The 20,620-nt window shown below is 37.3% G+C and overlaps 1 protein-coding gene across 9 annotated transcripts in view; it reads right to left on the bottom strand.

Moving 5' to 3' along the window:
* Positions 1–20,620, bottom strand: part of LOC144313633 (ankyrin repeat domain-containing protein 26-like) — a 212,726-nt gene that overhangs the window by 77,908 nt on the left and 114,198 nt on the right. For all 9 annotated transcript variants that reach the window (XM_077896684.1, XM_077896685.1, XM_077896681.1 and 6 more), the window contains 5 exons: positions 16,996–17,050; positions 16,699–16,880; positions 7,530–7,584; positions 7,233–7,414; positions 524–747 (listed from right to left, as the gene is read on the bottom strand). In XM_077896684.1, coding sequence (XP_077752810.1) covers positions 524–747; positions 7,233–7,414; positions 7,530–7,584; positions 16,699–16,880; positions 16,996–17,050 — 698 coding nt within the window. The remainder of the gene's footprint in view (positions 1–523; positions 748–7,232; positions 7,415–7,529; positions 7,585–16,698; positions 16,881–16,995; positions 17,051–20,620) is intronic.

Below are 20,620 nucleotides of genomic sequence, written 5' to 3'. Positions count from 1 at the left end.
TATATGAAATTTGAAATGCACTGCTACATCACTCTTCAGAAAGGATTTGTCAATTTTCTTCCTCTCTCTCGCTTTTAAAGATTTTTATTTATTTATTCAGGAGAGACACAGAGTGAGGCAGAGACATGGGCAGATGGAGAAGCAGGCTCCTCATGGGAAGCCTGATGCAGGACTCGATCCCACGACCCCGAGATCACAACCTGAGCCAAAGGCAGACGTTCAACCACTTAGCCACTCAGGTGCAACGGATCTGACAATTTTCACCTAACAACAGTGTATGAGAATGACTTTTTCCTTACATTTGCTAACCTAGGTTATTTTTTTTTTTAGTTAAATATTTATCACTATGCCTGCAAAACAATTTGATACCTTACTGGTCTTTGCCTCTTTCTGTTTAGCACCCTGGGTGGAATATCTCTACTAAAAATATAAAATGTGTTAAACATGAACATTAGCTCCAAACAGAATTTGTTTTATAGAAAAATAATAATTATCTACTGTTTAAATATTGCTATAGGCTTACCTATCAGAATCTTCATTCTGCGTGGTAGGAAACAGGTGGTTATCAGTTTTTCCAGTCTTTCTTTGTTGAATTAGTCCAGCAGCAGGAGCAGCAGCAGCAGCAGCAGCAGCAACAGCAAGAGCAGTACCAAGAGCAGGAGCAGCAGCAGCAGCAGCAGCAGCATCATATATGTTTTCTGCTCCTTCCATTTTATTACTCGTGTGCTGCTTCCTTTCTTTTCCAGTCTTGAATGGAAATTTGATAGTTACAACTTCATTCATTAAAAAGAACTTTTTTCATTAATTGTATCATTTGACTCTTTAATGTAATTTTAATCAATAAAACTATCTTGCACTGAACTTTATCATTACGTGTAATTGTAATTTTTGGAAATTCTGCTTCATTTCTGTTGGAATAGAACAACATAATTTTCCAGAATTCCAAAAAGGGCTTTCTTAATTTTGTGTTCATATCTACACTTTGTTACCTAACATTCCCAACTTCACCCCATCTGACCAGCAGATACAAAGAAATAAAAAGACACAAAAATCTGTCCTCTTCCGTCTTTACCATCTGGATTTTGCTTACACCGACAGATTCAAAGGATGTGACATTGTGATGCTCCAGGAACAAAGAGGAAGCTTTCCATTTCTGCACTGAGCTATTCTTTCCCCAACTGCCTTTTATAATTCTTTTTTCATTTGGATCCCAGAGCTATCAAAAAAGTCACAGTGTTCATTAAAATATGTGAACCAAAGTTCACCACAACATAAAAGGAGCAAAACTGATATTAGTGTCGAATTTTGGGAAATGAGTAATGCTCCCCAAATTTCACATTCCATAACCATAAAATTTTATAGCTAGAGGGTATAAAAATAATTATCAACTTTAATCCCATTTTCTATTGATAATGGGAATAAAACCAAAAAAGATTACATGATTTGTCCAAAGTTCCTAAAGTGGCATTACCTAGCATCAAAGAGATGATACAATTCCTTGATGCTGAATCAAATAAATGACCCAACAAGTTTATTAATCAGCTATGCTAAAAGTGTGACTTTGGCACAGTAATTTAATACCTTAATTGGGGATGAGGCGCTTAGCTAATTTTTATTTTAAAGGAGGATATCTCTAGATTTTATTTTTCACCTCAAACATCAGTTTTCTCCCTTAGAGTCAAATACTGAAGGTTTGCTGAAAATCTATGCTACCTACATGATAAAAGTCGTATGTGTCAAAATATATCATCCTTTATTAAACAAAATGTAAAGGTTTGATTCAACAAAAACACCTGAGAATGATGATTAAACAAACACATATATGTGTATACACACACACACACACACACACACACACACACACACGTGGACACCTGGGTGGCTCAGTCAGTTAAACATCTGCCTTTGGCTCAGGTCATGATCCCCGGGATCTAGGATCAAGACCCGTGCATCAGGCTTCGTGCTCCGCCAGGAGTGTGCTTCTCCCTTTCCCTCCCACACCTGCTCCCATTTGTGTTCTCTCTCTTGGTGTCAAATAAAATCTAAAAAAAAAAAAAAAAAAAAAAATTTTTTTTTTTTTTTTAATGTAGAGGAGATGCCTGAGTGGCACAGTTAGTTGGGCCTCCATCTCTTGATTGCAGTTCAGTTCATGATCTCCTGATCATGGGATTGAGCTCCGCTTCAGGCTCCACCCTCACTGGGGAGTTTGCTTCTCTCCCTTTCTCTCTCCCTCTACCCCCTTCACCCTGCTCACACACTCAAATAAATAAGTAAATAAATAAGTAAGTAAGTAAATAAATAAATCCTAAAAGAAAAAAAGGAGTCTGTTAAACTTTATCCCAAGAAGGTAGTAGGAGATGAAGAGGGACACTCTATCATACTAAAGGATCTCTCCAAAAAGACGACCTAACAATCATGAATATGTATGCCCCAAATGCAGGAACTGCCAAGTATAACAATTAATAACCAATGTTAGGACATACTTAGATAATAATACACATATACTTGGTGACTTCAATCTAGTGCTTTCGACACTCGATAGGTCTCCTAAGTACAACATCTCCAAAGAAACAAGCGCTTTAAATGATACACTGGACCAGATGGATTTCACAGATATTTACAGAAATTTACAACCAGACGCAACTGAATACACATTCTTCTCAAGTGCACATGGAACTTTCTCCAGAATAGGCCACATACTGGGTCACAAATCAGGTCTTAAACGATACCAAAAGATTGGGATTGTCCCCTACATATTTTCAGACCATAATGCTTTGAAACTAGAACTAAACCACAAGAAGAAATATGGAAGGATTTCAAACACGTGGAGGTTAACACCATCCTGCTAAACGATTAAAGGGTCAACCAGAAAATTAGAGAAGAATTAAAAAGATTCCTGGAAACTAATGAGAATGAAGATACAACCGTTCAAAATCTTTGGGAACAGCAAAAGCAGTCCTGAGGGGGAAATACATCGCAAGACCAGCATCCGTCCCCAAACTGGAAAGAACTCAATGCAAAAGCTAACCTTGCACCTAAAGGAGCTGGAGAAGGAACAGCAACGGAAACCTTCAACCAGCAGAAGACAATTAATAAAGATTCGAGCAGAACTCAATGAGATAGAGACCAGAAGAACTGTGGAACAGATCAACAAAAACCAGGAGTTGGTTCTTTGAAAGAATTAATAAGACAGATAAACTATTAGCCAAACTTATTAAAAAGAAGAGAGAGAAGACCCAAATTAATAAAATCATGAACGAGAGGGAGGGATCACCACCAACACCAAGGAAATACAAACGATTTTGAAAACTTAGTATGAGCAGCTTTACGCCAATAAATTAGGCAATCGAGAAGAAATGGGTGCATTCCTGGAAAACCACAAACTACAAAACTGCAACAGGAAGACATAGAAAAGCTGAACAGGCCAATAACCAGGGACGAAACTGAAGCAGTCATCAAAAACCTACCAAGACACAAAAGTCCGGGGCCAGATGGCTTCCCAGGGGAATTCTATCAAACGTTTAAAGAACAAACCATACCTATTCCACTAAAGCTGTTATGAAAGATAGAAAGGGATGGAGTACTTCCAAAGTCGTTCTATGAGGCCAGCATCACCTTAATTGCAAAACCAGACACAGACCCCACCAAAAAGGAGAATTATAGACCAATACCCTGATGAACACGGACGCAAAAATTCTCAACAAGATACTAGCCAACAGGATCCGACAATACATTAAGAAGATGATTCACCATGACCCAGTGGGATTTATCCCCGGGATGCAAGGCTGCTTCAACACTTGTAAAGCAATCAATGTGATTCATCATATCAGCAAGAGAAAGAACCAAGAACCACATGATCCTCCCAATAGATGCAGAGAAAGCATTTGACAAAATACAACATCCATTCCTGATCAAAACTCTTCAGAGTGTAGGGATAGAGGGAACATTCCTCAGCATCTTAAAAGCCATCTACGAAAATATCGTTCTCAATGGGGAAACACTGGGAGCCTATCCCCTAAGATCAGGAACAAGACAGGGATGTCCACTCTCACCATTGCTATTCAACATAGTACCAGAAGTCCTAGCCTCGGCAATCAGGCAACAAAAAGAAATAAAAGACATTCAAACTGGCAAAGAGGAAGTCAAACTCTCCCTCTTTGCAGATGACATCATAATGCAGCTAGAAAACCCAAGAGACTCCACCCCAAGACTGCTAGAACTCACAGCCATTTGGCAGTGTGGCAGGATACAAAATCAATGCCCAGAAAACAGTGGCATTTCTATACACTAACAATGAGACTGAAGAAAGAGAAATGAAGGAGTCAATCCCAATTACAATTGCACCCAAAAGCATAAGGTAACAAGGAATATACATAACCAAAGAGGTAAAGGGTTTCTACCCTCAAAACTACAGAACACTTCTGAAGGAAATTGAGGAAGACACAAAGAGATGGAAACATATACCATGCTCATGGATTGGCAGAATGAATATTGGGAAAATGTCAATGGTACCCAGGGCAATTTACACACTTAATGCAATCCCTATCAACATACTATGGACTTTCTTCAGAAAGTTGGAACAAATCATCTTAAGATCTCTGTGGAATCAGAAAAGACCCCAAATAGCTAGGGGAATATTAAAAAAGAAAACCATAGCTGGGGGCATCACAATGCCAGATTTCAGGTTGTACTACAAAGCTGTGGTCATCAAGACAGTGAGGTACTGGCACAAAAACAGACACATAGATCAATGGAAACAGAATGGAGAATCCAGAAGTGGGCCCTCAACTCTATGCTCAAATAATAGTCGGCAAAGCAGGAAAGACTATCCACTGGAAAAAAGACAGTCTCTTCAATAAATGGTGCTGGGAAAATTGGACAGCCACATGCAGAAGAATGAAACTGGACCATTCTCTTATGCCATACACAAAGAAAAACTCAAAATGGATGAAAGATCTGAATGTGAGACAGGAATCCATCAGAATCCTAGAGGAGAACACAGGCAACACCCTTTTTGAACTTGGCCACAGCAACTTCTTGCAAGATACATCCCTGAAGGGAAGAGAAAGCAAAGCAAAAGTGAATTATTGGGACTTCATCAAGGTAAGAAGCTTCTGCACAGCAAAAGAAACAGTCAACATAACTAAAAGGCAACCTACAGAATGGGAGAAGGTATTTGCAAATGACCTATCAGATAAAGGGCTAGTATCCAAGATCTATAAAGAACTTAGTAAACTCAAAGAAACAACAATCCAATCATGCTATGGGCAAAAGACATGGACAGAAATTTCACAGAGGAAGACATAGACATGGCCAACAAGCACATGAGAAAATGCTCTGCATCACTGGCCACCAGGGAAGTAAAAATCAAAACCACAATGGGATACCACCTGCCACCAGTGAGAATGGGCAAAATTAACAAGGCAGGAAACAACAAATGTTGGAGAGGATGTGGAGAAAGGGGAACCCTCTTGCACTGTTGCTGGGAGTGGGAACTGGCACAGCCACTCTGGAGAACTGTGTGGAGGTTCCTCAAAGAGTTAACAATAGATCTGTCCTATGACCCAGCAATTGCACTGCTGGGGATTACCCCAAAGATACAGATGCAGTGAAATGCCAGGACACCTGCACCCCGATGTTTCTTGCAGCAATGTTCACAATAGACTAACTGTGGAAGGAGCCTCGGTGTCCATCGAAAGACGAATGGATAAAGAAGATGTGGTCTATGTATACAATGGAATATTACTCAGCCATTAGAAACGACAAATACCCACCATTTGCTTTGAGGTGGAGGGACCTGGACGGTATTATGCTGAGTGAAATGTGTCAGTCTTTAAAGGACAAACATTACATGGTCTCATTCATTTGGGGAATATAAAAATTAGTGAAAGGGAATAAAGGGAAATAGAGAAATTGAGTGAAAATATCAGTGAGAGTGACAAAACATGAGAGACACCTCACCCTGGGAAATGACCAAGGTGTAGTGCAAGGGGAAGCGGGCAGGGGGTTGGGGTGAGTGGGTTATGGGCACTGAGGGAGTCACTTGGCAGGATGAGCACTGGGTGTTATGGTATATGTTAACAAACTGAATTCCAATAAAAAATTACAAATAAAATACAAAATTAAAAAATACAAAATACAAAATATAACAACTATGAAGACTAAAGTTTCCCGAGATAACGTAAAATGTATCCACTGTTGGAGATCTTTGAGAAAGTAAAGGTCATCCTTCTACAAATAATATTGTATACTCTACGGGCAACTTTTCCTTCCTTACGATTCTATAATGATAAATCATCTTATAAAAAAATGATAAATCATGAGTTTATTCATTTGACATGTGTCTCTATTCTAAGCTTATATTTAAAAAAAGATGCATCAGAATCCAGAAAATAGTTTTTATATTTTTTAAGAATCTTGCAGCTTAAAATTTATTTTTTTCATTTAATGGATAGAGATTAAGAACCTCACTTACCTAAGAAAAAAATTCAGTTTTAATTAATGAAAAAACTAAAATGTTTATTTACGTCCTCTCTATTCTCAAAAGATATAAAGTCGACCAAGATTATACCACACAGTAAGTTTAATTAGAAACCACAAGAAAGACAACAGCCAAAGTTCAAAACTCATAATAAATCTGATTATGGCTTAAAACAGACTTCACTTTGTACTATGTATAAACACAACTCTTGCTAAATTAAATATAGGCTATCATACTTTATTAAACTTAAAAGGGTAAAATTTCCTCCCAGTTCTTCATAAAAACCAGCTGTCATTCTGAAGAATCTGAGCATGTTTTGTATTGCCTTTTATTAACTTGCATTTAAAATAATTTCTACCGCATTTTATAATATACAGCATCTGTTCTACCTTAGCCTCACTACTGCTGTGTTTTTAATAATAATCTCTCTAAACTCTCCTATCTTTACATTCATCTCATCCTTATTAAATGAATTCTTACCCCACAACCCCTCCCCTCATCTTCACATCCATCTAGCTATTCTATCCAGTTGCTTTCTAATTCTTTCCCTCCATAATGGCACACCTAAGATTTGTTTATTCCCACCAACCGTAATAAATCTCAACCCAGTACTTACTTCTCTGTTGTTATTACACTGTTTTCTCTTATATTCTTGAGGGCTTCCATTTCTCCCTAAGATTCTTTTCATTATAAGGATATCAAGAGGATAGTATGCGAAAAAACATGGGGGACAAAGTTCAAAACAACTTACCTTTGTAACACCAAGCATTGCTGAAGACGTTTGAGGAGTTTCGGGTGATACAAAAGCAAGAGGAGAATAGTCAGAGACATTGACGGATGGTTTACAGAGAGTTTCAGTCTTATCTTCCCTTGCAAAATTGTTGTCAGCAAATAAAGGTCTATCTTCTTGGCTCACAAGACCACATTTTGCTTCTATTTAGTGAAAAACAAAGTAAAGAGTACATGAAGATATCTGTAACTTTGAATTACTAAATAACACAAAAATGGACAAAACTCCGTGAAAAACACAAATCTTCAAATAGCTTACTCTTGGGTCGCAGAAAAGCAGCCATTTGCTTTCTTAAGTTTAGTTTCGGGACAGTCTAGAAAAAAAATTGATAGTTTTCAGGATTACAAGTATCACATTTCGTAAAAATAATTGTAATATTCACCATTACCAAATGAACACCATTACAAAAAGAACACAGGTTTTGGAGATCATTCAAATACAGATTCAAATCTCAGTTCCGCCATTTACTAACCTACATTTTCTCATGGGGTGAAGATTATAAGAGATTTAATAGTCCCAAAATGTTACTTTTCTTACCCCTGATTATTATACAAAGTCTTCCTCAAAAAGTTAAATAAAAATAGAGCTATCCGGGATCCCTGGGTGGCGCAGCGGTTTAGCGCCTGCCTTTGGCCTAGGGCGCGATCCTGGAGACCCTGGATCGAATCCCACGTCGGGCTCCCGGTGCATGGAGCCTGCTTCTCCCTCTGCCTATGTCTCTGCCTCTCTCTCCCTCTCTCTCTCTGTGACTATCATAAATAAATAAAAATTTAGGGAAAAAAATAGAGCTAACCTATGACCCAGCAATCGCAGTACTCAGTATTTATCCAAAAGATACAAACATAGTGATTTGAAAGGGCACCAGCACCCCAACGTTTAAAGCAGCAATGACCACAATAGCCAAACTACAGAAAAGCCCGATGCCCATTGACAGATGAATGGATAAAGAAGATGCAGTGTGTATAAATACAATGGAATATTACTCAGCCATCCTAAAGAATGAAATCTTGCCATTTGCAATAACATAGATGGGACTTAAGAGTATTATACTAAGTGAAATAAGTTAGAGAAAGACAAATACCATATGATTTCAATCCTATGTGGAATTTAAGAAACAAAACGGAGGTGCATAGCGGAAGAGAGGGAAAAATAAGATAAAAATCAGAGAGAGAGACAAACCGTAAGAGACTCTTAATCATAGGAAATAAACTGAGGGTTGTTGGAGGGGAGAGGGTTGGGGCAATGGGGTAATTGGGTGATGGTAATTAAGGAGGGCTCTTGAAGTAATAAGCACTAGATGATGTATGCAACTGATGGATCACTGAATTCTACCTCTGAAACTAATAATACGCTATATGTTAATTAATTTGAATTTAAAAATTTTAAAAAGGGGATCCCTGGGTAGCTCAGTGGTTTAGCGCCTGCCTTTGGCCCAGGGTGGGATTCCTGGAGACCAGGGATCGAGTCCCATGTCAGGCTCCCTGCATGGAGCCTGCTTCTCCCTCTGCCTGTGTCTCTGCCTCTCTCTCCCTATGTCTATCATGAATAAATAAAAAAATCTTAAAAAAAATTTTTTTAAATACTTTCTTTACCAAAATGTCTTAAAATAAAAATCTATCCCTAGGTAATTTAAATTAAAAAAACTAACAATAAGGGCAGCCCCGGTGGCGCAGCGGTTTAGCACCGCCTGCAGCCCAGCGCGGGATCCTGGGGACCCTGGATCGAGTCCCACATCAGGCTCTCTGTATGATGCCTGCTTCTCCCTCTGCCTGTGTCTCTGCCTCTCTCTCTGTCTCTATGACTAAATAAACAAAATCTTTTAAAAAAACTAACAATAAGAAATGTCATTATTGGGACGCCTGTGTGGCTCAGTGGTTGAGCATCTGCCTTCGGCTCAGGGTGTGATCCCAGAGTCCCACATCAGGCTCCCTACATGGAGCCTGCTTCTCCTCCCTCTGCCTCTGTCTCTGACTCTCTCATGAATAAATGAATACAATATTTTTAAAAATTAATTATTTTATTATATTTAAAATTTTTCAAATGTGTTTGAATGATTTATAATTGCATGACGATCTCTTATAAGAGAAAATATTAAAATTTAGTTTCTAGTAGTATTTATTTGGGCAAGTTGGCATTACAAACAGTTTAAGTTGCTTTTGTTTGTCAAAATGCTAAGGACAAATGATTGTCTAACATCAGCTCCTTCCAGGAATGTGAGAAAAATAATAAGGCTTGTGGGGTAATGGTTCAGGAATGAAAACCACAGACACACACAGACAACAGAAAGGCATAATCAAAAATATTGACAATAAACATAGAAACATAGAAACATAAACTTTTCAGATGGACTGAAAGAACAGACACTAAAGAAATGTGTTTTGTTTTTTTTTCCCCCATGTAAGGAAAACGTAGGGTACGGGAAAGTCATGTACAAAAAAATGCAGGGGGGACAGCCATGGTGGTTCAGTGGTTGAGTGTCTGCATTCGGCCCAGGGCGAGATCCTGGAGCCTCAGGATCGAGTCCCATGTCAGGCTCCCTGTATGGAGCCTGCTTCTCCCTCTGCCTGTGTCTCTGCCTCTCTGTGTGTGTGTGTGCATGTGTGTGTGTCTGTCATGAATAAATAAAACCTTTAAAAAATGCAGGAAGAAGAAGAAAAAAAGAAAAACATAAGACGTGACCAATCAAGCATGATCTTAAGGCAGGGAAAAATGTAAGTTAAAAAAGGCCTGTGGAAAAAAAATGGTTAGGTTAGTATTAACTTATTAGTTAACACTAATTAATTATTAATTAGTATTAATACTAACCTAACCATTTTTCCACAGGCCACACTATATGTGTGTATATGTGTGTGTGTATATGTATGTATGTATGTATAGTTAGGAATATATAATGAACAGCCGCCTCTGTTTTATATATACAGGTAACATTTATATAATAGATTTATAAAATGTAATTGAAAAAAGTTTAAGAGACTTTTGTTTATACTATATCCCTAATAATACTGACTTTTCTTACTCTACATTTATTTGTTTATAAATACTGTAATAAGGAATTTAGTTCTGGGATGCCTGGGTGGCTCAGTGGTTGAGTGTCTGCATTCGGCTCAGGGCATGATCCTGGAGTCTCGGGATCTAGTCCCACATCATTGTGTGTGTCTCTCATAAATAAAAAATAAAATCTAAAAAGTAAGATTTTACTTTTTTCACCATAAAGTAAATTTTTCAGATAGTGGTCATCTCTCACAACCTGGAAGGTATAAATTATCACTAGAGCGAGAAAAAAATTGAAAAAGAAATGTTTCAAACACATCAACTTTCCACGTGGAATAAGAACTGGTAATGAAAATTCTAATAAGAAATGTATACCTTGAGAGCCTACATCTAATGTAATATAGATGGGGTTTAAAAAACAAAAGGTGAGAATTTTTATCTAAAATTCTAAGTTGACAATTGAAGGATACTAAAAAACAACTTTCTTTCTTATTTATTTCTTTATTTCCTCAACATAATTCATTTGAGCTTGTAAATCCTAAATGGAAAAAGGAAATATAAATTTGAACTATACTTTTTAAATTTATATATTTATGACATATTATGCATAATACTTATAACATTCCATTTTACAGAATTCCATCTGTCTGCTCACTTATTCACATTAGAAAAATATTAAATTGCTTCTTCCAAGCAGATCTTATTTTAGGTGTTCCAGGAGAAGCACGACTATGTTTCCTAACATAATCTACTACCTTATAATGAAGCACAGTCTTTAAAATGAATAGGTAAATAAATAGAAAATATCTAAAATTTTAAATTTTAACATCGGACACAAGGACTATGAGTAGATATTTTTAGCACTTTACTATAAAAGAATTCTGAGAATGGACATTTTACCATGTGGTTATGAAGAGCCTCCGCTTCTAGAGCTGATTATTGTTTTAGGCAATACTTGTATTCTTCACTTAGAAAAAGAGTGTTAACTACACTCTTAATGGAATGATTTCAAAAACACAGTGGAATACCATAGCAATATAAATTTTGAGAAACAATCCCTGATTTTCCACAATTTCTATTATTTTAGTCTAAATGTAACAAAAAGGATAGAAATAGAGAACTGAGTCCTCTCTGGTAAAACTATACACTAACATGATAAAAAAAAAAAGTCCAATAAAGAAAAATATCCAAGAAAAAAAACCTACAATAATTGGATCCACTAAAGATTTCAGTTAGGCATGAGTATTATAAAGTCATGATAGCAATAAATAAATTCATTAAATGAATCAATAAAATCAATGTTAGTAGAATTTAAAAATCACAACAGTAAGAATTCTGATCCCTGACCAAATGTCATTTTCTCTCCAACATGGGAAAGCTTTTCCCAATAAAAGTTTGCTGTCATTATATATGTTCCAACCTATTTTTTCTGCCGACTTACCAAAGTAAAAAAAAAAAAATTCAACTTGCCATTTCTCTAAAATGTACTGACCAACCTTCCATTACAAACATAAAAAGACATCAGATAAGTTAAACTTTATCCCAAGAAGGTAGTAGGAGATGAAGAGGGACACTCTATCATACTAAAGGATCTCTCCAAAAAGACGACCTAACAATCATGAATATGTATGCCCCAAATGCAGGAACTGCCAAGTATAACAATTAATAACCAATGTTAGGACATACTTAGATAATAATACACATATACTTGGTGACTTCAATCTAGTGCTTTCTACACTCGATAGGTCTCCTAAGTACAACATCTCCAAAGAAACAAGCGCTTTAAATGATACACTGGACCAGATGGATTTCACAGATATTTACAGAAATTTACAACCAGACGCAACTGAATACACATTCTTCTCAAGTGCACATGGAACTTTCTCCAGAATAGGCCACATACTGGGTCACAAATCAGGTCTTAAACGATACCAAAAGATTGGGATTGTCCCCTACATATTTTCAGACCATAATGCTTTGAAACTAGAACTAAACCACAAGAAGAAATATGGAAGGATTTCAAACACGTGGAGGTTAACGACCATCCTGCTAAACGATTAAAGGGTCAACCAGAAAATTAGAGAAGAATTAAAAAGATTCCTGGAAACTAATGAGAATGAAGATACAACCGTTCAAAATCTTTGGGAACAGCAAAAGCAGTCCTGAGGGGGAAATACATCGCAAGACCAGCATCCGTCCCCAAACTGGAAAGAACTCAATGCAAAAGCTAACCTTGCACCTAAAGGAGCTGGAGAAGGAACAGCAACGGAAACCTTCAACCAGCAGAAGACAATTAATAAAGATTCGAGCAGAACTCAATGAGATAGAGACCAGAAGAACTGTGGAACAGATCAACAAAAACCAGGAGTTGGTTCTTTGAAAGAATTAATAAGACAGATAAACTATTAGCCAAACTTATTAAAAAGAAGAGAGAGAAGACCCAAATTAATAAAATCATGAACGAGAGGGAGGGATCACCACCAACACCAAGGAAATACAAACGATTTTGAAAACTTAGTATGAGCAGCTTTACGCCAATAAATTAGGCAATCGAGAAGAAATGGGTGCATTCCTGGAAAACCACAAACTACAAAACTGCAACAGGAAGACATAGAAAACCTGAACAGGCCAATAACCAGGGACGAAACTGAAGCAGTCATCAAAAACCTACCAAGACACAAAAGTCCGGGGCCAGATGGCTTCCCAGGGGAATTCTATCAAACGTTTAAAGAACAAACCATACCTATTCCACTAAAGCTGTTATGAAAGATAGAAAGGGATGGAGTACTTCCAAAGTCGTTCTATGAGGCCAGCATCACCTTAATTGCAAAACCAGACACAGACCCCACCAAAAAGGAGAATTATAGACCAATACCCTGATGAACACGGACGCAAAAATTCTCAACAAGATACTAGCCAACAGGATCCGACAATACATTAAGAAGATGATTCACCATGACCCAGTGGGATTTATCCCCGGGATGCAAGGCTGCTTCAACACTTGTAAAGCAATCAATGTGATTCATCATATCAGCAAGAGAAAGAACCAAGAACCACATGATCCTCCCAATAGATGCAGAGAAAGCATTTGACAAAATACAACATCCATTCCTGATCAAAACTCTTCAGAGTGTAGGGATAGAGGGAACATTCCTCAGCATCTTAAAAGCCATCTACGAAAATATCGTTCTCAATGGGGAAACACTGGGAGCCTATCCCCTAAGATCAGGAACAAGACAGGGATGTCCACTCTCACCATTGCTATTCAACATAGTACCAGAAGTCCTAGCCTCGGCAATCAGGCAACAAAAAGAAATAAAAGACATTCAAACTGGCAAAGAGGAAGTCAAACTCTCCCTCTTTGCAGATGACATCATAATGCAGCTAGAAAACCCAAGAGACTCCACCCCAAGACTGCTAGAACTCACAGCCATTTGGCAGTGTGGCAGGATACAAAATCAATGCCCAGAAAACAGTGGCATTTCTATACACTAACAATGAGACTGAAGAAAGAGAAATGAAGGAGTCAATCCCAATTACAACTGCACCCAAAAGCATAAGGTAACAAGGAATATACATAACCAAAGAGGTAAAGGGTTTCTACCCTCAAAACTACAGAACACTTCTGAAGGAAATTGAGGAAGACACAAAGAGATGGAAACATATACCATGCTCATGGATTGGCAGAATGAATATTGGGAAAATGTCAATGGTACCCAGGGCAATTTACACACTTAATGCAATCCCTATCAACATACTATGGACTTTCTTCAGAAAGTTGGAACAAATCATCTTAAGATCTCTGTGGAATCAGAAAAGACCCCAAATAGCTAGGGGAATATTAAAAAAGAAAACCATAGCTGGGGGCATCACAATGCCAGATTTCAGGTTGTACTACAAAGCTGTGGTCATCAAGACAGTGAGGTACTGGCACAAAAACAGACACATAGATCAATGGAAACAGAATGGAGAATCCAGAAGTGGGCCCTCAACTCTATGCTCAAATAATAGTCGGCAAAGCAGGAAAGACTATCCACTGGAAAAAAGACAGTCTCTTCAATAAATGGTGCTGGGAAAATTGGACAGCCACATGCAGAAGAATGAAACTGGACCATTCTCTTATGCCATACACAAAGAAAAACTCAAAATGGATGAAAGATCTGAATGTGAGACAGGAATCCATCAGAATCCTAGAGGAGAACACAGGCAACACCCTTTTTGAACTTGGCCACAGCAACTTCTTGCAAGATACATCCCTGAAGGGAAGAGAAAGCAAAGCAAAAGTGAATTATTGGGACTTCATCAAGGTAAGAAGCTTCTGCACAGCAAAAGAAACAGTCAACATAACTAAAAGGCAACCTACAGAATGGGAGAAGGTATTTGCAAATGACCTATCAGATAAAGGGCTAGTATCCAAGATCTATAAAGAACTTAGTAAACTCAAAGAAACAACAATCCAATCATGCTATGGGCAAAAGACATGGACAGAAATTTCACAGAGGAAGACATAGACATGGCCAACAAGCACATGAGAAAATGCTCTGCATCACTGGCCACCAGGGAAGTAAAAATCAAAACCACAATGGGATACCACCTGCCACCAGTGAGAATGGGCAAAATTAACAAGGCAGGAAACAACAAATGTTGGAGAGGATGTGGAGAAAGGGGAACCCTCTTGCACTGTTGCTGGGAGTGGGAACTGGCACAGCCACTCTGGAGAACTGTGTGGAGGTTCCTCAAAGAGTTAACAATAGATCTGTCCTACGACCCAGCAATTGCACTGCTGGGGATTACCCCAAAGATACAGATGCAGTGAAATGCCAGGACACCCGCACCCCGATGTTTCTTGCAGCAATGTTCACAATAGACTAACTGTGGAAGGAGCCTCGGTGTCCATCGAAAGACGAATGGATAAAGAAGATGTGGTCTATGTATACAATGGAATATTACTCAGCCATTAGAAACGACAAATACCCACCATTTGCTTTGAGGTGGAGGGACCTGGACGGTATTATGCTGAGTGAAATGTGTCAGTCTTTAAAGGACAAACATTACATGGTCTCATTCATTTGGGGAATATAAAAATTAGTGAAAGGGAATAAAGGGAAATAGAGAAATTGAGTGAAAATATCAGTGAGAGTGACAAAACATGAGAGACACCTCACCCTGGGAAATGACCAAGGTGTAGTGCAAGGGGAAGCGGGCAGGGGGTTGGGGTGAGTGGGTTATGGGCACTGAGGGAGTCACTTGGCAGGATGAGCACTGGGTGTTATGGTATATGTTAACAAACTGAATTCCAATAAAAAATTACAAATAAAATACAAAATTAAAAAATACAAAATACAAAATATAACAACTATGAAGACTAAAGTTTCCCGAGATAACGTAAAATGTATCCACTGTTGGAGATCTTTGAGAAAGTAAAGGTCATCCTTCTACAAATAGTATTGTATACTCTACGGGCAACTTTTCCTTCCTTACGATTCTATAATGATAAATCATCTTATAAAAAAATGATAAATCATGAGTTTATTCATTTGACATGTGTCTCTATTCTAAGCTTATATTTAAAAAAAGATGCATCAGAATCCAGAAAATAGTTTTTATATTTTTTAAGAATCTTGCAGCTTAAAATTTATTTTTTTCATTTAATGGATAGAGATTAAGAACCTCACTTACCTAAGAAAAAAATTCAGTTTTAATTAATGAAAAAACTAAAATGTTTATTTACGTCCTCTCTATTCTCAAAAGATATAAAGTCGACCAAGATTATACCACACAGTAAGTTTAATTAGAAACCACAAGAAAGACAACAGCCAAAGTTCAAAACTCATAATAAATCTGATTATGGCTTAAAACAGACTTCACTTTGTACTATGTATAAACACAACTCTTGCTAAATTAAATATAGGCTATCATACTTTATTAAACTTAAAAGGGTAAAATTTCCTCCCAGTTCTTCATAAAAACCAGCTGTCATTCTGAAGAATCTGAGCATGTTTTGTATTGCCTTTTATTAACTTGCATTTAAAATAATTTCTACCGCATTTTATAATATACAGCATCTGTTCTACCTTAGCCTCACTACTGCTGTGTTTTTAATAATAATCTCTCTAAACTCTCCTATCTTTACATTCATCTCATCCTTATTAAATGAATTCTTACCCCACAACCCCTCCCCTCATCTTCACATCCATCTAGCTATTCTATCCAGTTGCTTTCTAATTCTTTCCCTCCATAATGGCACACCTAAGATTTGTTTATTCCCACCAACCGTAATAAATCTCAACCCAGTACTTACTTCTCTGTTGTTATTACACTGTTTTCTCTTATATTCTTGAGGGCTTCCATTTCTCCCTAAGATTCTTTTCATTATAAGGATATCAAGAGGATAGTATGCGAAAAAACATGGGGGACAAAGTTCAAAACAACTTACCTTTGTAACACCAAGCATTGCTGAAGACGTTTGAGGAGTTTCGGGTGATACAAAAGCAAGAGGAGAATAGTCAGAGACATTGACGGATGGTTTACAGAGAGTTTCAGTCTTATCTTCCCTTGCAAAATTGTTGTCAGCAAATAAAGGTCTATCTTCTTGGCTCACAAGACCACATTTTGCTTCTATTTAGTGAAAAACAAAGTAAAGAGTACATGAAGATATCTGTAACTTTGAATTACTAAATAACACAAAAATGGACAAAACTCCGTGAAAAACACAAATCTTCAAATAGCTTACTCTTGGGTCGCAGAAAAGCAGCCATTTGCTTTCTTAAGTTTAGTTTCGGGACAGTCTAGAAAAAAAATTGATAGTTTTCAGGATTACAAGTATCACATTTCGTAAAAATAATTGTAATATTCACCATTACCAAATGAACACCATTACAAAAAGAACACAGGTTTTGGAGATCATTCAAATACAGATTCAAATCTCAGTTCCGCCATTTACTAACCTACATTTTCTCATGGGGTGAAGATTATAAGAGATTTAATAGTCCCAAAATGTTACTTTTCTTACCCCTGATTATTATACAAAGTCTTCCTCAAAAAGTTAAATAAAAATAGAGCTATCCGGGATCCCTGGGTGGCGCAGCGGTTTAGCGCCTGCCTTTGGCCTAGGGCGCGATCCTGGAGACCCTGGATCGAATCCCACGTCGGGCTCCCGGTGCATGGAGCCTGCTTCTCCCTCTGCCTATGTCTCTGCCTCTCTCTCCCTCTCTCTCTCTGTGACTATCATAAATAAATAAAAATTTAGGGAAAAAAATAGAGCTAACCTATGACCCAGCAATCGCAGTACTCAGTATTTATCCAAAAGATACAAACATAGTGATTTGAAAGGGCACCAGCACCCCAACGTTTAAAGCAGCAATGACCACAATAGCCAAACTACAGAAAAGCCCGATGCCCATTGACAGATGAATGGATAAAGAAGATGCAGTGTGTATAAATACAATGGAATATTACTCAGCCATCCTAAAGAATGAAATCTTGCCATTTGCAATAACATAGATGGGACTTAAGAGTATTATACTAAGTGAAATAAGTTAGAGAAAGACAAATACCATATGATTTCAATCCTATGTGGAATTTAAGAAACAAAACGGAGGTGCATAGCGGAAGAGAGGGAAAAATAAGATAAAAATCAGAGAGAGAGACAAACCGTAAGAGACTCTTAATCATAGGAAATAAACTGAGGGTTGTTGGAGGGGAGAGGGTTGGGGCAATGGGGTAATTGGGTGATGGTAATTAAGGAGGGCTCTTGAAGTAATAAGCACTAGATGATGTATGCAACTGATGGATCACTGAATTCTACCTCTGAAACTAATAATACGCTATATGTTAATTAATTTGAATTTAAAAATTTTAAAAAGGGGATCCCTGGGTAGCTCAGTGGTTTAGCGCCTGCCTTTGGCCCAGGGTGGGATTCCTGGAGACCAGGGATCGAGTCCCATGTCAGGCTCCCTGCATGGAGCCTGCTTCTCCCTCTGCCTGTGTCTCTGCCTCTCTCTCCCTATGTCTATCATGAATAAATAAAAAAATCTTAAAAAAAATTTTTTTAAATACTTTCTTTACCAAAATGTCTTAAAATAAAAATCTATCCCTAGGTAATTTAAATTAAAAAAACTAACAATAAGGGCAGCCCCGGTGGCGCAGCGGTTTAGCACCGCCTGCAGCCCAGCGCGGGATCCTGGGGACCCTGGATCGAGTCCCACATCAGGCTCTCTGTATGATGCCTGCTTCTCCCTCTGCCTGTGTCTCTGCCTCTCTCTCTGTCTCTATGACTAAATAAACAAAATCTTTTAAAAAAACTAACAATAAGAAATGTCATTATTGGGACGCCTGTGTGGCTCAGTGGTTGAGCATCTGCCTTCGGCTCAGGGTGTGATCCCAGAGTCCCACATCAGGCTCCCTACATGGAGCCTGCTTCTCCTCCCTCTGCCTCTGTCTCTGACTCTCTCATGAATAAATGAATACAATATTTTTAAAAATTAATTATTTTATTATATTTAAAATTTTTCAAATGTGTTTGAATGATTTATAATTGCATGACGATCTCTTATAAGAGAAAATATTAAAATTTAGTTTCTAGTAGTATTTATTTGGGCAAGTTGGCATTACAAACAGTTTAAGTTGCTTTTGTTTGTCAAAATGCTAAGGACAAATGATTGTCTAACATCAGCTCCTTCCAGGAATGTGAGAAAAATAATAAGGCTTGTGGGGTAATGGTTCAGGAATGAAAACCACAGACACACACAGACAACAGAAAGGCATAATCAAAAATATTGACAATAAACATAGAAACATAGAAACATAAACTTTTCAGATGGACTGAAAGAACAGACACTAAAGAAATGTGTTTTGTTTTTTTTTCCCCCATGTAAGGAAAACGTAGGGTACGGGAAAGTCATGTACAAAAAAATGCAGGGGGGACAGCCATGGTGGTTCAGTGGTTGAGTGTCTGCATTCGGCCCAGGGCGAGATCCTGGAGCCTCAGGATCGAGTCCCATGTCAGGCTCCCTGTATGGAGCCTGCTTCTCCCTCTGCCTGTGTCTCTGCCTCTCTGTGTGTGTGTGTGCATGTGTGTGTGTCTGTCATGAATAAATAAAACCTTTAAAAAATGCAGGAAGAAGAAGAAAAAAAGAAAAACATAAGACGTGACCAATCAAGCATGATCTTAAGGCAGGGAAAAATGTAAGTTAAAAAAGGCCTGTGGAAAAAAAATGGTTAGGTTAGTATTAACTTATTAGTTAACACTAATTAATTATTAATTAGTATTAATACTAACCTAACCATTTTTCCACAGGCCACACTATATGTGTGTATATGTGTGTGTGTATATGTATGTATGTATGTATAGTTAGGAATATATAATGAACAGCCGCCTCTGTTTTATATATACAGGTAACATTTATATAATAGATTTATAAAATGTAATTGAAAAAAGTTTAAGAGACTTTTGTTTATACTATATCCCTAATAATACTGACTTTTCTTACTCTACATTTATTTGTTTATAAATACTGTAATAAGGAATTTAGTTCTGGGATGCCTGGGTGGCTCAGTGGTTGAGTGTCTGCATTCGGCTCAGGGCATGATCCTGGAGTCTCGGGATCTAGTCCCACATCATTGTGTGTGTCTCTCATAAATAAAAAATAAAATCTAAAAAGTAAGATTTTACTTTTTTCACCATAAAGTAAATTTTTCAGATAGTGGTCATCTCTCACAACCTGGAAGGTATAAATTATCACTAGAGCGAGAAAAAAATTGAAAAAGAAATGTTTCAAACACATCAACTTTCCACGTGGAATAAGAACTGGTAATGAAAATTCTAATAAGAAATGTATACCTTGAGAGCCTACATCTAATGTAATATAGATGGGGTTTAAAAAACAAAAGGTGAGAATTTTTATCTAAAATTCTAAGTTGACAATTGAAGGATACTAAAAAACAACTTTCTTTCTTATTTATTTCTTTATTTCCTCAACATAATTCATTTGAGCTTGTAAATCCTAAATGGAAAAAGGAAATATAAATTTGAACTATACTTTTTAAATTTATATATTTATGACATATTATGCATAATACTTATAACATTCCATTTTACAGAATTCCATCTGTCTGCTCACTTATTCACATTAGAAAAATATTAAATTGCTTCTTCCAAGCAGATCTTATTTTAGGTGTTCCAGGAGAAGCACGACTATGTTTCCTAACATAATCTACTACCTTATAATGAAGCACAGTCTTTAAAATGAATAGGTAAATAAATAGAAAATATCTAAAATTTTAAATTTTAACATCGGACACAAGGACTATGAGTAGATATTTTTAGCACTTTACTATAAAAGAATTCTGAGAATGGA

This window comes from Canis aureus, chromosome 5 (genome assembly GCF_053574225.1).
Source record: "Canis aureus isolate CA01 chromosome 5, VMU_Caureus_v.1.0, whole genome shotgun sequence".
Lineage (NCBI taxonomy): Eukaryota > Metazoa > Chordata > Mammalia > Carnivora > Canidae > Canis > Canis aureus.
This window is presented reverse-complemented; position numbering and strand designations above follow the sequence as displayed.